The sequence below is a fragment of the Saimiri boliviensis genome, chromosome 4, assembly GCF_048565385.1.
Source record: "Saimiri boliviensis isolate mSaiBol1 chromosome 4, mSaiBol1.pri, whole genome shotgun sequence".
NCBI lineage: Eukaryota > Metazoa > Chordata > Mammalia > Primates > Cebidae > Saimiri > Saimiri boliviensis.
The window spans coordinates 81,385,171-81,403,411 of NC_133452.1; the positions used below are offsets into that span (position 1 = coordinate 81,385,171).

Sequence of the window (18,241 nt, forward strand, 5' to 3'; positions counted from 1 at the left end):
AGCTTCCCAACTAGCTGGGACTATACGCATGCACTCCCACACCCAGCTACTTTATTTTTTAAATGCGACTTTATTTTTTAACTTTATTTTCACAATATATAAATGAAAAATAGGGACAAGTTAACAAGCTTGACAGAGGACAAACTGGAAAGCAGAAGGATTCATTCATATTCTTTACTCCTGAAAATGAAGACATTATTATTTTTAGGAGAGAAAAATGAAGATACATCTAAGACTTACTGACAAACACATTTTAAAAGGTACTTATAAAGGGGGATAGGAGAGTATCTTTTGGTCCTTCCTTTAAAAACAATTATACATTAATTAAAAAATATTTGTTATCATGCTGCATCTCAGTTTCTACATTTTACACAATGGTAGCACCGTTGAAAGGTGTTTTCTGTGTACATTTAAATGGAAACCAACTGCATTTCTACAAAGGTTACTGTAAGAAAATCAGTAACTTTACAAAACTTGGATTCTGATTTATTAATACTTAATAGTAATACATAAGTGGAAGCACAAATGTAACCTCTGCTCATCAATTCCCTCTTCAGTTGTGTCTAATCTGTATAATCCAACTGTTAAATTTTTCATTTCAGCAACTATGTATGTTTATTTCCAAACATTCTTTTGACTCTTTTCACAATCTGCTTGGTTATTTTGATACTGTTTTTTCTCATACTTTTAATTCCTTATTTTAAGTGTTTAAAGATATGTATTTTACAGATTTCTCCGTAATTATATTATTTAAATATGAGGCAAGTAATTCTATTATTTCTTTGCTGAAAATCACTAAGGTCAGATAGTTTCACATCTTTATAAATCCTGATGGTGAACTCACGTTAAGCAGGGCTTTATGAGACTGCTGTGTTGATAATATGTCCCTTCCAAAGCAGTTTTGCATTTGCTTTTGCAGGAATCCTAGGTATTAGCAGCCCAGGGCTCCATCCTCACCTTCTTAAATATTAACTTACTTGACATAGGGATTTCTGGACTACCAAGCTAGGGTAAATGTGGCTCCCAAATCTGTATGAGGGTAGATATGTAGTTATAATTCTTAAAGATTTTCCTCCTCTGACCCAGAGTCCAGCTGGACATACCTAAAATTCCCTACCATACATATTTGGTAGACAGTTATTTTTCTAGTCTACCTTCTCAATAAAATTACAGTACTTCACAGGTCCCAGCTTCATGGACAGACAGACAGTGAGAGCGTTTTTTGTTGTTGTTTTTTTTTGCTCTCTTTGAATAACTTTATTTTGGAGGAGTTCCATAAGCATTAGGAACATACATAAAATGACACATCACTGTTGACAATGAAAAAAAAACCAGCATTTGATAATTTCCAGCTTTTTAAGTTAAAAAAAATGATTCAGTTACAACAAAACAAAAGTTTAGATATTTTAGCAAGAATCACCTTGCAGGACCATAATCACATTTAAGCCACTGACTTACTGTTAATGGAAAAAATTCACAATGCATCTAGTTACTAAAGTATTTCTAAGCATAATCACAGCTGATTGAATACAATGTGATATATATACCAAAATTCACATGGATGTCACACAGTGACAGCATTGTACAAGTAACATTAATGAACTCCAACAAACACATTTTAAATTAGACTCACCAAGCTAAAAGGAATGTTGGAGCCAACAGAAATGTAGTGGAACTCAGATTGTCTAGTAAGACTTGAAACTACATATAGGTAATACCTATACCTTTCGCAAGAGCAAGAGGGAGTGAGAGAAAGAAAAGAGAGAGAGAAAGAGAGAGAGAGAGAGAGAGAGAGTGTGAGAGTGTGAGAGAGAGAGTGTGTGTGTGTGTGTGTGTGTGTGTGTGTGTGTGTGTGTGTGTTTTGCGGGGGTGGGGCGGTTAAGGGGGTGGTTGTTTCACATCTACCTACCCAAGAAGACAAGCAGCGCGGTCCCAAGGTATATATATGTTTTAAAAGACCAAGTCTCGCTCTGTCTCCCAGGCTTGAGTGCAGTGGCATGATCTTGGCTCACAGCAACCTCAGCCTCCCAGGCTCAGGCAATTCTTGTGTCTCCGCTTGCCAAGTAGCTGAGACTACAGGCACCTACCACCATGTCCAGCAAATTTTTTGTATTTTTAGTAGAGTGGGGTTTTACCATGTTGGTCAGGTTGTTCTCGAACTTCTGGGCTTAAGTGATCCACTCGCTTCGGCCTTCCAAAGGACCCAAAGGACTAGGATTACAGGCGTGACCCATCATGCCAGGCCTGCTTTCTTTTTGAGACAGGGTCTTGCTCTGTCACCCATACTAGAATGCAGTGATACAATCCTGGCTCTCTGCAACCTCCACCTCTTGGCTCAAGCCATCCTCCCACTTCAGCAGGAACTATAGGCAGGCACCACCAAGTCCGGCTAATTTTTATATTTACTTTTGTAGAGATGGGGTTTCACCATATTGGCCAGGCTGATCTCAAACTTCTGATCTCAAGTGATCTGCCCACCTTGGCCTCTCAAAGTACTGGGAATACAGGTGTGAGCTACAATGTCTGGCTGGTCTGGCCTGGCCCAGCCCCAGATCTTATCTCCGGCCCAAGATCTTACTCTCAAGTAGGGTAGGGATTGCTTAGTTACAATCCCTACCAAGTAGCAGTAACTAAGCAATCCCAACCGGGCTAGATGAGGCTCAGCATCAGTTCAAGCTTTCTGGTATTTTAAGTTTTTCCTTTTGTTGATCCCAACTATTCCTGTAATGTCAGCTGCTATACACTTAAAAAAAAAAGTCTGTTTTATTTTATCAAGTATTTATGGCTGTTTGCAGAATTTTAGATAATATAATTGTCCCTTCTGCTAGCAAAGGAACCAATCGCTATATTCTTCTTCATACTTTTTAAATTTCTATAGCCAGATTATCAAAGTAGTATAACCCCTAGCACCAAAACAGAAGAATGATATAAGTATTATATATATATATTACTTGTCTTCTGGCTAAGTAACAGCAAGACCCTGGATCGCAAATACATTTTTCAGTTTTTCTGTGTAAAGTGTCTTAAAGGACTAATGAGAAAATGTTCAAAGGACATAATGAAAAGTTTTAAAAATCACTGGAAAGGGTGCCAAAAGAATAAAAGTTATAGTCTTTTACTAAAAATAATGTATACATTTTAACCTTAAAAATATTTTGATTGTTCTTACCTCTGAATTAATAACTTTAATCAGGAAGAAAATGTGATATACTGTTTTCGTTAACAAAGAAAGCTGACGACACCTCTCAAGGTACACTTGTACAGATGGTTCTACTCTTTGTTGTAATTTACTCCAAAATAGAGTAAGTTCCCTTTAAAAAAAAAAAAGTTATAATAAGAAAAGTTGGAGCAGTAATGTAATAATAATGGACCATATCAGTCCAGTCATTACATTTGAAATTAAAACTGGTTTTATATTCCAATCCTATGTGCGCACATAAGTTTAAATGCAAGAAAACAGATTCCAATTTTCTAAATACCAAATAAAATCAGGATATGATTTATCATTTTATTAATGTTTTTCAGTCCCAGACAGAGAAGCACCACCTTTTACTAGGAAAGCATCTAACACTTTTTAGTTTTTCTGAGACAGAGTCTCACTCTGTTGCCCAGGCTGGATGGAGTGCAGTGGTGTGATCTCGGCTCACTGCAACCTCTGCCTCCAGAGTTGAAGCTATTCTTGTGCCTCAGCCTCCCGAGTAGCTGGGGTTATAGGTGCACAACACCACACCTGGCTAATTTTTCTATTTTTAGTAAAGATGGGGTTTCACCATGTTGGCCAGGCTGGTCTCAAACTCCTGACCTCAGGTGATCTGCCCACCTTGGCCTCCCAAAGTGCTGGGATTATAGGAGTGAGCCAAAGCACCTGGCCAGCATCTAACATTTAAACAAGTTATACAAATGATAGCTTTGAGCCACATGTGAACTTTATGTAGTAAGAAAGCTCAAGATGTGTGTGTGTGTACATACATATATATAAAGCATATCAATGATATAATGATTTTTAAAAAGCATTTCTTTTATTTCTAACAAATTTAAATTAGATGAATGTACGTATCAATGATGACCCAAAAAACCAGAAGAAACTAATCTGTGCCACAGCAATGAAACAATGAAATCAACTCTGAAAATAAATTTCAAAATGCAGTAACAATGTGTATTTCATAAAAAGTAATCCTACTGAAGTTGATTAATTTCCCTTTTACCTACCATCCTATTTCTCATGTTCCATGAATAACTTCCACAAAAATCCTCCTTGCTTCAAATTTTTTCACCAAGTATTCTTCATACAGTCCTTTCCTATTAGTATTTCTTCAGTTTCCACTCCTAACAGCTATGTCCTTTTTATTACCTATTTGAATAACTTACTCATTTACTGGATTTTAACTTCTATATTGAGGACTTTAAAATCTGTTTCTTCAGTCTTGACCACATTCACCTCTCTAGTTCTTTATATAAGACTTCTCCACTTTGAAGCTTAACGCATGAAAAAAGATGACTGCCGTTCTTCCCAGTTCACCATCTTTCTAATTTAAGCCATCATTATACCTGACTCTATCAGCCTCTGCTTTGTACCATCCCGAATAACTGCTTTCTTCCACATTTGTTTCACTTGATCCCATGTCAATAAAGTAGGTAGCCTTTATACTTTCCAGCTGAACTATTTACTGGCTTTCCATTTTCTGTCTCAACTCTGTACTGCTACTTCCTTGCCTAACTCTGCCCTCACTATTGAGTCATGAATTAACTCACAGCTGCTTATCTTAAACAGTATTTCTTGAACATAAACATCTATGTTGCCCTTCTATTCAAGAGTTTATGAAACTCAGATTTTGATGACTTCGTAAAAACCAATGTAACACATTAATTTCTTAGTCAACACTGATTTTCATGTTATAACTAGAAAACTATTATATGCTTGTCCTCGATAAAAACACCTTATTTATTCTCCCTTCAGAATCTTTCTGCCTTTCAAATCAATCCTCTCTGTATTGCATATACTATTTTTCCTTCATAACAACACTCAATGCTCAGAAATCCTTTATAAGCTTCAATCTTTTTTTGATTACACAACCACTGATTTATCTTGTCTGTTCTATTATTAATTTGTATGCTGTCATTTGGTATATATTTTTAAATGTTGGAATTCTATAATAACCAAATTTTCTTATGTGTTCCCATAATATCAACACAACACTGAAGACTAACAGTGGTGCTGACTGACCAGATAAATTGTCAGTGTTAGCTAAAGCTAATTTAAGGCAGCTGATCTTAAGTGTTTTCATTAACTGAAAACAACATTTCTGTTTCCTGTAGCCTCCCAAAGGATTACATATAACATGCTCTGCCCACTTGAAAATGTACCATACCAAAAAAATGTGGGTTGCTTACATAAATAAAAAAAATATTATGGTGGCATTCGACAAAACAAATCTTTCTTTCACTTTCTAACACTTAAAAATTTCCTGACCAAAGACAATTACTGCTATGCATGCTAAGGAATTGTGTGGCCTTTAATACAAAAAGTTTATTTAAAGTTATAACAACTACTTGATAATCAGTTTGCACACAACATGTAATATCTGAATATAAGCCTTTGTCTTAAAAAGACATTAAAATATGTTCCTAAGCCATATAAATTGTCACAGCCTGTTTTTTATTCTTATTTAACAAATATTTCTTTAAAAAAGAAAATCAACTCACCAAGCACAGTACATATCTCCTTGTTGGAGCTGACGTGACAAAAATGCAGTACACAAGACAAGAGCACTTTTTTCATCACCTTCAGATTCTAAGTTACAGATCATTTCCAGTGCATCTTTGCAATCAACTTCTGAAATCTAAAAAAAAAGCCAACAGAAATATGCTACAAAATGGTTTTATATTAGGATATATGGCAATATACCTTTAGTTTTTTCATTAGATATTTAGAGATCATTTTCATGAATAAAATATCATTAATTCATACACTATCGAGTCAGTCATAATTGGTCATTATTGGGACAGAGACTGGACGCAGTTTAAAAAAAAACACCTTTCTTCATAGCCAGTAGAAATTTAAATAGTAATTCTGAGAATATTAAGAACATCAGATAACTATTTAAGAATTTATAAGCATTTATATGTAACTAACTGATAACTGTAAGCACTCTCCCATTAAATAAGATCTGATAATAATAATAATAATAATAAAAACTGTAGTACTTTTATTTTCCCCCTTTTATCCACTGATTTAAATAAGCATTGGAATCAACAGAGAGACACAGAGACGTACAATGGATATAGACTAATAAACTATCCATTCATGAGGGAAAAATATAATAGAAAGCATTTTATGTAACTGTACCACTTTTAAAGTAAGCTCACCTCAATTTTCTATAAATCTCCACTATTTTTCTTTTCATATAAATTTACTCCATCTCAAAGCTTGCCAAGAGTCATGCATGTGTACGTACAACCTAGACGAAGGCAACTTGCTTCATTTAATGATGCACTTAAATCTATAATTTATTTTTTTTTAAAAATTAAAATTTTATTACCTCATTATAATGATGTACTATATAAAACGAACAGACTTTACCTGTGATTGCTATAAGCATCTGCTATAAGACAAGGGATGTGACAAACAGCATACAATCACAAATTACCAGTGTTCCACAGAATAGAAAGATTAATTCCAACATGGTACAACTGACAGATGGTAAAAAGAACTGAAGACAAAACACAGGCCATTAGCGCTCATGAACCACAAAGGGAACTAGGCCTCTCCTAGTTGATTTTCTCTTTCATAAAATATTGAGTAAGCAAATGTGTGCATATATGTAAAATGTAATGTGTTTAGGATTCAACATACATGTAAATGGGGAATGGGGGTACTTCTGAGGTCAAACTTTAATAATGAGGATAAATGCTGAGGGGCAATAGATTCACAGGTTCTATTCTACATATTAAATTGGGCCTTCTTAGAAAACATTAAGATAAGGAAAAAAAAATCATGTGTTCAACATAAATGATTTCCTAAAGGAATTATGAAGTTAGTGGAGAGTTAAAACTGAAGCCTAGTCATGTACTACCTGGTACAGTGTTCTTTCCACTGCTCCTGTCTGCGTCTTTAAAAAAAATCTTTATAAGCAACTTCATTTAAGCAAATTAAAAAAAGGACTTAAAGATATATATTCATAAAGATTTAAAAATATCTACAATATAGTAAACACATTTCAGATATTTTATATACATTATTATTTAATCACAACTTTCCCACTAGGTTACGGTATTATCACTAACATTTTATATACAGATGCTCTGTGACTTATGATGGGGCTACATCCCAATAAACCCATCCTAAGATGAAAACAATGTAAGTTGAAAGTGTATTTTTGACTTAAGATATTTTCAATTCAGAGTTAAGTTTATCCATAAGTAACCCTATCATATGTCCAGAAACCTACTGAGTGTTTATCACTTTCACACCATTATAGGGCTGAAAAATAGTAAGTTGAATCATCATAAACTGGGGGACCATCTGTATGATGAATGTGCTAGTTAAGTGGTTGAGCCACAAATCAAATCATGTCTGGCTGACATCCAAGATCCAAGCTCTGGCTGGGTGTGGTGGCTCACACCTGTAACCCCAACACTTTGGGAGGCCAAGGCAGGTGATCATCTGAGGTCAGGAGTTCGAGACTAGCCTGGCCAATATGGTGAAACTCCATCTCTACTAAAAAAAATACTAAAACTAGCTGGAAATGGCGGTGTGTGCCTGTAGTCCCAGCTACTTGGGAAGCTGAGGTGGGGATACTGGTTAAACACAGGAGGCGAAGGTGGCGGCAGTGAGCCAAAATTGCACCACTGCACTCTAGCCTGGGTGACAGAGCAAGACTTGGTCTTAAAAAAAAAAAAAAAAAAAAAAATCCAAACTCTTTCCACTTCATCACAATATATTTTAATCAAAGTTGTATTAATTTTAAACAATTACCCTGTCAAACTAATGCAGACAAACTGCATTGTTTGCAAACAGCTTGCCTGGTAGACGCTACTACTTCTTTTAAAGAAAGAAGTCCTAAGAGATTAAGTTGCTTGTTCAAAGTTATGCACTTAGTGGCAAAGTCAAGATGTCGACCTAAGTTTAGCTTCATAGTCTGTGCTCTTTCCAGAATTCCACATGCACAAGCATACTAAGGCCATATTTTTAATTTGTTCAGATTTAATAAAAATCCTTATTTCTTGAAAGTCTGATTTATTTTGAATCGTACCATTTTTGTTGTTCTTCTAAAGCCTAAGCCGTTCTTAGGCCAGGTGTGGTGGTACACATCTGAAATCCTAGAACTTTGGGAGGCCAAGGGGGTGGATCACCTGAGGTCAGGAGTTCAAGACCAGCCTGACCAACATAGTGAAATCCTGTCTCTACTAAAAATACATAAATTAGGCTGGGCGCGGTGGCTCAAGCCTGTAATCCCAGCACTTTGGGAGGCTGAGGCGGGTGGATCACGAGGTCAAGAGATCGAGACAATCCTGGTCAACATGGTGAAACCCCGTCTCTACTAAAAATACAAAAAAATTAGCTGGGCATGGTGGCACGTGCCTGTAATCCCAGCTACTCAGGAGGCTGAGGCAGGAGAATTGCCTGAACCCAGGAGGCGGAGGTTGCAGTGAGCTGAGATCGCGCCATTGCACTCCAGCCTGGGTAACAAGAGCGAAACTCCATCTCCAAAAAAAAAAAAAAAAAAAATACGTAAATTAGCCAGGTGTGGTGGCAGGCGCCTGTTACCCCAGCTACCTGGGAGGCTGAGGCAGGAGAATTGCTTGAACCTGGGAGGCGGAGGTTGCAGCAAGCTGAGATTGTGCCACTGCACTCCAGCCTGGGCAACAAGAGCAAAACTCTGTCTCAAGAAAATCAATCAAACCTAAGCCACTCTTGGTGATTGCTCTTATGGTACCAAATTTATATATTATGAATAAGGAAAGAAATTTATTTGCCGAATGTTATTACTGTCATTAGCTTACTTTTTTTTTTTTTTTTTAGACAGAGACTCGCTCTGTCACCTAGGCCAGATGGAGTACAATGGTGTGATCTCGGCTCAATGCAACCTCTGCCTCCCAGGTTGAAGCAATTCTCACGCCTCAGCCTCCAGAGTAGCTGGGATCACAGGCACGAGGCACCACACTTGGCTAATTTTTGTATTTTTAGTAGAGATTAGGTTTCATTATGTTGCCCAGGCTGGTCTTGAACTCCTGACTCAGGTGATAAACCTGCCTCAGCCTCCCAAAGTGCTGGGATTACGGTGTGAGCCACTGCACCTGGCCAGCCCACTCTTAATATTTAAAAATATAAATGCATTACTGCCTATGTGTATTTTTTCATATACACACAACATACCAATGGAAACATCTGCTGTATTCAGTAATACAGAAAACTTCATTTTTTTTTTTTTTGAGACGGAGTTTCGCTCTTGTTACCCAGGCTGGAGTGCAATGGCGCCATCTCGGCTCACCGCAACCTCCGCCTCCTGGGTTCAGGCAATTCTCCTGCCTCAGCCTCCCGAGTAGCTGGGATTATAGGCACGCGCCACCATGCCCAGCTAATTTTTCGTATTTTTAGTAGAGACGGGGTTTCACCATGTTGACCAGGATGGTCTCGATCTCTTGACCTCGTGATCCACCCGCCTCGGCCTCCCAAAGTGCTGGGATTACAGGCTAGAGCCACCGCGCCCGGCCAGAAAACTTCATTTTTCATAGGCATACTAATGAAACCATTTTTATAGCGTACCTGGGATCCTTCATTTCTCTGATTTGCCACTAGATGGCTGTCTTGAAAAAATATGACAATGGAACATAGAAATCAGTCACATATAAACCAGAAAATTACTGAATTAAAGTTATGAAAAGTGAGACATGGCTACCAATAAACAAGAATTATTTAAAAATCCAAAGCAGCAAAATTCAGAGATGACCAATATATTACCTACATAGGGACTATATTCTCTATTTCTTCAACAAATTAGCAAAAATTTAAACACCAGAAAATTTACAACTCTTAATAAAGTATTTAAAACCAATTAGAATGATCTGTTTGTTAAAAACACATTGTGCCAAATAAAATCCCTTTGTAAAGTCTAACAATTATTTCAAAAATGTAAATAATAATTTAACATGGCTCTTTATGCCAAGTCTTCAAAAAACAGAGAACACTATCAATATTTTTTATGAATTTACAAAGCGTACTTTAAAAATGTATTGGCCGTAATCACACTTCAAAAAGTTTTCGGTCGGGTGCAGTAGCTCACATTAGCACTTTGGGAGGCTGAGGTGGGTGGACTGACTGAGCTCAGGAGTTCAAGACCAGCCTGGGCAACAAGGTGAAACCTTGTCTCTACTAAAATACAAAAAATTAGCCAGGTATGGTAGTATGTGCCTGTAGTCCCAGCTACTTGGGAGACTGAGGCAGAATTAATTGAACCCAGAAGGCAGAGGTTGCCGTGAGCTGAGAGCATGCCACTGCACTCCAGCCTGGGCTACAAAGCAAGACTCTTGTTTCAAAAACAAAACAAAACAAAACAAAAGTTAAAAAAATAATTGATTTGCTTATCAAAATAATACTGCTTTCTATATAGAAAATAAATGTTAAACCTGTCATTACTAAGAAAATGTAAAACCAAGAGTTAATCAAAATTAACTCTTGGGCTAGCAAATGTTTAAAAGACTAATAATCTCTAGTGTTAGGAAAGAAGATATTTCACATATTGTTTTTGGAAACATAAATTGCTATAATCTTTTCTGGAAGATAGTTTGAACCTATCAATTTAAAATGTATAGATTATTTGATCCAGCGATTTCACTTCCAGAAATTTACCCTACCAGTATACTCCCCACAAGGATGCAAGGAGGTATGTTAAAGGCAACAAAGTAAGTGTCCACCAATCTGGTTTAAGATATTACAAATCCATACTGTGGAATTATGTAGCCATGAGAAAGAACAAGGTTGATCTACACGGAATGATATGGAAACATGTAAACAATAACGGGGAAAAGTGACTGGCAACCAGGAAGTGTGTATGTGGTTTTAAGTATTAAAAATGCACGTCTGTGCATAGAAAAATGTCAGAAAGATTACATATCAAATTTTAATCTTAATAATAATTACCTAGTTGAGTGTTAAATGGGGAAATGGGATAGTTATAGAGAGATAAGATAGAAAGTTTTAGTTTTTAAACTTCTATATTTATTTTAATGACAAAACCAACAGAAATAATGGATCTAAACTCTGCTAACTTTTTACTACTATACAAGAATCCAGGCCAAAGTTCACTCCTTCCAGAAAAGCCAGATAAACACTCATCTCTCCCAATCCCATTCTTCTGCCATCTACCAAGACTAGCTGCTATTGCTTTTCTTTTTTTAAAAAAAACAACCTATGGGGTACCCACTAGCTGCTATTTCTATCACATTGAAAGGGTCCAAAGGGTCCTGGGAAACAAGTCAATCCCTTGCCTCACTTGGACAAAGATTTCCTCAGAAAGATCACCACCAATCCAGGCCACTGCTGACTCCTAACAAAAGTCTATTCCCACTGTCCTCTAAGGAACACATAAACAAAACCAAACCTCAAATACTTGTAAGAACCAGACAAGTAACGTACAACAATGAAGTGGACAAAGAGTAGAGTGGGCAAGAGAGACAAAGCACACAATGCACCCCTTCTAAATGGGGCAATGTCTCTGGGTGGGGGACTAAATCTTAACTCACTCATCATATATGGAGCAAAGAACAAGTTTCTAATGTGTTCATAATAGAAACATAAAAGAGCAATCAGATCTCCAAGCAAAAAAGGACTTTTAACAAAGTAATGTTGTTTGTAACAAGGGACTTTTAACAAAGTGATGTTACTATGTACCTGTAGTACTATGCATGTTAACAAAGTAATGTTGTTTGTTAACAAGGGACTTTTAACAAAGTGATGTTACTATGTACCTGTAGCACTATGCATGTGTAGACTTACATCTATCTGTACTGTTCTGTACTGTATGATCTAGTTTGTTTTCCTGGGATGGAGTAGAAAGACCTTAGTGAACCCTGCTTATGAACATGAAATCTTTAACTCTACCTGCTTAACGTAAGAAGTGGTAGGGAAATAATTCCATATGACATTAGAGGTACCCAGGCTCTTCAGAGAGAATTTTCCTGATCATCTCCCAGAGCATGCTGGACAGCTGTTACTTAACTCTGGATAATTAAACCAAGAAGGATCTTAGGCTTGGTATTGCAAGACTGGATTATTCAGAGAGCTATAAATACAGACTTTTTTTTTTTTTTTTACTGGAATTTTACTTGAAACACAAATTCATAGTCTTCAACTTTAAGGCTAAACCAACAACTCTTATGTTTAGATAGTCAATTTCCTTCTAGAAGATATGCTTCCTACAGTTAAGGGCCTATGCCTTATTCCCTTTTAAACCCCACCTGCCTCCAACCCCCTAAATGCTTATACAGAAAAACATCATTCACTTAATATACGTGTGTGGAAGGGGAAGGGAACGTAGATGTACCTTAAAGACCGGGACAGAACTGACAATAAAAGCTTTAGTAGCACTGAAAAATATCAGATGTAGCAGCACAATAACGAATGATTTTTTTTTTTAATGCTACACATGTCAAAGGTGATTTCAAGAAATTTTATGCATCTGCAAATTAACTTATCTAGATGTTATTTTCAACTAATAAGAAAATGTCTGTCCTTCTGTTTTACTCTCATATACAATAGCAATGAAAAGGCCAATTATCTATAATAAAATAAAGAGTAATGAAAAAAATGTATAGACTAGACAAAGTCAAACTAATGGTGATACAATATCCTAGGCTACAGACCATGGTTCTACTCTAGAAACTCTCTGACATTACTGTTCCCAGTGCCCTCAACATCCTCACATGAGAAACTCAACAGGTTTATTTCTAATCTTGGTCCAAGCCTTACCACTTGCCTCCCTACTTGTCTGTTCTCAAGAAAAAACATCACACAATCATCATTACAAACCTCATGTGGCATTCGGCTTTCTGTATGAGGCTACTCTGCTTTGAGACTGATGATAATATCTCTCCGTCTAAGAGGATCATGCATGCACTATTAGTTGACTTCTCTGTCTTATATCTCAACTTTTCCCTTAACATATCCCTATGTTTTTCCTACAATCCCTTTCTTTTTCTCTTTATTGCTCTGGAGTCAAACGGTAGGTATATTAGAGGTATAAGACACCTGCCCAATGAACACTGACCAATCTAATAGAGGTTTTTTTTTTTTTTTGAAATAGTCTCGCACTGTCACCTGGACTGGAGCAGTGGCTCAATCTGGCTCACTGTAACCTCCACCTACCAGGTTCAAGAAATTTTCCTGCCTCAGCCTCCCAAGTAGGGGGAATTACAGGTATCTGCCACCATGCCCAGCTAATTTTTTGTATTTTTACTAGAGACAGGGTTTCACTATGTTGGCTAGGCTGGCCTTAAACTCTGGACCTCATGATCTACCTGCCTCGGCCTCCCATAGTGCTGGGATTACAGGCCTGAGCCACCATGACTGGCCAATTTACTATTGTTTTATCTAAATTCTTTAAATATACATGCCCTGTTTCTTGAAGAACAACTTTTAATTCTCCTACCCTGTCTCCAACTTCCTTTTGGAATTGTTGGTCCCCTAAAATGCAAAATTCCCATTTGGATCATGATTCCACTCTCAGAATTTTGTTGTCATAAAAGATACAAATACATGAATACTATGCTTTATACCTAGAAGTGAAAACAGAATGTCTGAGAGAAAATAAAGTTTTACATTAAATATGCAAATAAATATGTACTCAAAAATTATAACCTATATAAAATTATAGCATATATGTGCATATTCTATAGAGAATTTATATAACTTATCTCAACATATTCCCAGAGATAAGTCATAAAAATTCTATAAAGTTACTTAAATTAGTCAGTTTAAAAGACCTGCAAGTATCTTGATGTCAGAGAAGACTGAAGTTAAGGCCCAAAGCTGACAAATATAGATATTCTACTAAACTGTTAAGCCACCACTGACTTTCCCATCATTTAGCCAAAGCATTTAAAAGATCTATATTATTTAAAACAGAAATTAGGTGCAATCAGTTTACAAATAATTCTAAAAGCTGCTTAGAATCAAGGTGTTACCACCCTAGAACATATCAAAAATACAAGATAGACAACAATGATCTCTTCACTATCTAAGAGAAAAGAAAATCAAAGACATTCTAATTAAAAACTGATTTCTCAACTTTAAAAAGTAATTACTAATGAAAGAAAACATACTCACCTCTTCGATTAACTTTTCATTTGGTGATGATGTACAAAGGCAGACAAGGTACGTTTGTTTAAAACTACCTTTTGTACCAATCTCTGGATGGTCAGAACACAGCTTTGCTAGAGCAGTTGCTTGGCTTAACTGATTTGTTTTGATTAGATGTTTAATTCTCATATCCAACAAGATGGGACCCTCAAAAGCTAAAAATTCATTCACTTAAAAAAACAAGACATAATAGATTATTAACATTTGGCAATAATTCATGTGCAATACAAATACTTGTAAGAAATACTTTTTAAACATAGGAACTAAAATGCTTCTTTTTATCATTTTTTCCTCCATTTATCCATTTTTTCTTTTATTGCTAGTAAGGCTATCACAAAAGACCTTATAAGCAAGAAGAGATTATATGGCTAACTTTTAAAAGTTGCATTAAGTACTTTCATCCCTTACATAAGATACCATTTAGAATGATTATTAAATGTTATTAAAATTTCACTTATTTTTTTTCCTACAGCAGTTATTCTTCAACATCAGCACTCAGCATCCCTAAAACCTGTAATCCTAGGGCATTACAACCTTACGTGATGAGTAACAACAAAAAGCTATTGGGTCATTCTAGAAGAAGAGACTCAACTAATATTTTGGTCAATATTTATGGTGTATTTTTCATTTTACAAAGCTGAAATCTAACTTTTAAAACTAGATGTTTTAGAATGAATAAAAACTTCTATAGAAAAATAAATAAGATGGGAGAAAAGTTTGCCAAAGGATAAAAATTCTGTGGGTTTTGTGTCGTTATTTTCAAAACATCAATGAATCAACTCAAAACAATCACTAATGCATAATACATTTCTACTTTGCTCAAACCTCTGCCTTTCCTAGTGCTTAGAATTTTTATTTTTGTATTTATGAAGAATTTAAATTTTAAAAAGTGCAAGTTTAAAATTTTCCCTAAGTGTTCTTTACCAGAATAGAAATCATGTTTAAACATTTATTTGATAATGGCTAGCCTGAAACCCTGAGAAGGCTTTTAGTATAAAATTTAAAATGTCCTATGAATAAAACACATTATCTTCCCTACTTGTGAACAGACTGAAAGATATGTCTGGTAAGTAATTTGCAGATTAGAAGATGGAAGATGAGATGTTCTTTACTTCTTGAAATATTCTGTTTCCCTCTAGTACTTTCATTTTTAGATCTAACTGTACTCTACTATGAAAAGAGTCTTCTATAAAATGCTATAATCATGACTCCTTGGTATTAAAACCATAAACATATAAGCAATATATACAAGATCTCAAATTGAATCCTTTTCTTGAAGTCTAGACCTTTTTACCTGCTACCTTCTATTTTTTACATTAGACTAAATCAAAAGGCATAAAGCATAAGCACAGATAAATAAAGCATATACTTCTGGTGCCTCTGACTATATGTCTTTATGAGATAAAAGGCATTACTTTTCTTTTTTAATATTGCATGATCCTACTAGGACAATTACATTGCAGTTACAGTTTAGTTCACTGCCAAAGCAAAACATTTTAAATTAAAGATTTTAAAAAAAGTTATACTAAAGTTATTCTGGCTATAAAGTGCTTTAGTTTCCTAATTCAATAATTTTCTCCAAAGGAAACTCTGGAGATACAAAGCCTGGGAATTATTTCAAATATTCTCACAAAAAGTCATAATCAACAGACTAAAAGATCATGGTGAAGAAATAATTTAAATGTGGCAAGTATTTAACAAAACCGATGGTCTCAATCTCAAATAGACCCTACATTCTCAAATAGCAGCATTTAAGTTAGAATGACAAATTGTGTAATTTCTGTATTAAATCAATGTAGAAAAATGTTAATACTGTACATTTCAAAACCATAGGCTTTTGTCTTTTAATGATGGGAAACCACTGCCACACTTAGGGCAAAATGTGTTTCAAAAATATATAGAATATTTGAGTAGAAGGAAATTTACAGATCATTTTGTCTGTTCTATCATTTGGGAGATGAGTAAACTGAGGCTCACAGAAGGCAACTGACTTCCTAGGGACATAAAGGCAGCTAACGACATAACTAGGAGTATAATGAGTCTTCTGACTTCTAGCTTTATACAGTGTGTGACAAGAAAAAAAGAGTTTTTTCTATTTGACTACTGGGTCTACTTCTAATTAGAATGGCACCTTATAGCAGTAAAAATCTTTGAAGTAGCATTAGTCTTCAAAGGAAGATAATCACATATTCTGAAGATCATGATTCAAATAGATTACACTCTATTCAGTCCTCCCCCCCACTTCTCTGCATCCTTCTCTATTTCTCTGCAATCTAAGATGGTTTTCCTTATAAAGTTACAATATTGCAACAAAGGTTGTTTTCATGCTTCTCAGACTTATCTTTGAGTAGCTAGACGTACCAAATTGTACTCCCTAGCCTGCTTTTCCCACTCTCATCCCACAGAAGTATAAAATATTTGTAATTTTACTCATGTGTCGCCTTTTTACGTTTTCTCTATAGTCACAGACTTCAACAGAAAAGCAGGCTTTACTATATTTGGGTTAAGAGAGCTATATGACACAGATAAGCCTACTTCACATGGCAATATAAATAAATGATATTTAACCAATTCAATTAAAAATGTAAAAGAGCCTTCTTCCTATGTCACTTTCATATTAAAAAGAAACTATTAATTCCTAAATTAAAGATAACTGAATATAAAATGAGTTTATTTTCCATAATAAATAATTACACAAGTATTAACTGTGTACTCTGAACCACAAGTTACACTAGGTCCTAGATTCCCACTAAAGGGGGGTCAACTCATTTACTGGGTTCCTATTCTCATGCCCACATTTGCACATGATTTCCTTTGCAATATCTTTTGCCAGCTGTTTCAAAAGTATCTCAAATTTGGCAAATAAAATCTCTACACCACAATGTGTCTCAAGTCCACACTTCCATCTATTCAGTTGTTTTCAAGACAGAAACTTTAAAGTCTGCCTTAAAAATGTTCTCTCCTACTTCCTTTTCACCCAGACTGATTTCAATCATTTAATAATGTCACTTCTAATGCCTAAATACTCAATTCCATTAACTTTTCTCCATCTGCACATTCTTCCACACTGTTCCCCTAACCCAACCCCAGTCCAAATCACTAATGTGGTAATAGTCTTATTTCCTATAATCTGCTAGTCTTCTCTATCTACTCTTACCACCTCAATCACTTCACTAGGATCCAGGGTGCTGCTGGTTTTACTTTAAAGCACACAGCTGATTGTCTTCCCCCTGTTTAAAACCTTCTAGTGGCTTTCCCTTGTTTTCAAAGGGCAAATTCCAAACTTCTCATCCTGGCCTACATGGATTTGCATCACTTATCCATTCTATAAATATTTAATTTGTATTCTCTCTTAGATACAATTCAGCAATTAGGCAAGAAAAATAAGAGACATCAAGATCTAAAAGAAGTAAAATCATCTGTTAACAGATGACATGATCTTATATGTACAAAAGCCCTAAACATCACATTTAAAAAACCACTGCGCTGGGCATGGTGGCTCACGCCTGTAATCTCAGCACTTTGGGAAGCTAAGGAGGGCGGCTCATGAGGTTAAGAGATTGAGACCATCATGGCTAGCATGGGTGAAACCCGTCTCTATTAAAAATACAAAAATTAGCTGGGCGTGGTGGCATGTGCCTATAATCCCAGCTACCCAGGAGGCGGAGGCAGGAGAATCACTTGAACCCGGGAGGCAGAGGTTTCAGAGAGCAGAGATCGCGCCACTGCACTCCAGCCTGGCAACAGAATGAGTCTCCATCTCAAAAAAACAAAAACAAAACAAAAAATCTACTGCAACTAAAAAATAAATTTGGCAAAGTTCGAAGATATAAAAATCCACACATAAGTATGAGTTGAATCTATACATTAATGAACAATTCAAAA

At 35.8% G+C, this 18,241-nt stretch overlaps 1 protein-coding gene across 5 annotated transcripts in view; it reads right to left on the bottom strand.

Annotated features, from left to right (window-relative positions):
• ZNF292 (zinc finger protein 292) overlaps window positions 1-18,241 on the bottom strand; it is a 114,648-nt gene that overhangs the window by 15,879 nt on the left and 80,528 nt on the right. For 4 of the 5 annotated variants that reach the window (XM_074397718.1, XM_003922956.3, XM_074397720.1 and 1 more), the window contains 3 exons: window positions 14,324-14,526; window positions 5,704-5,840; window positions 3,170-3,311 (listed from right to left, as the gene is read on the bottom strand). In XM_074397718.1, coding sequence (XP_074253819.1) covers window positions 3,170-3,311; window positions 5,704-5,840; window positions 14,324-14,526 — 482 coding nt within the window. Of the gene's footprint in view, window positions 1-3,169; window positions 3,312-5,703; window positions 5,841-6,366; window positions 8,573-14,323; window positions 14,527-18,241 lie in introns of those variants that run through there. The other variant, XM_074397721.1, reaches the window with a different exon arrangement.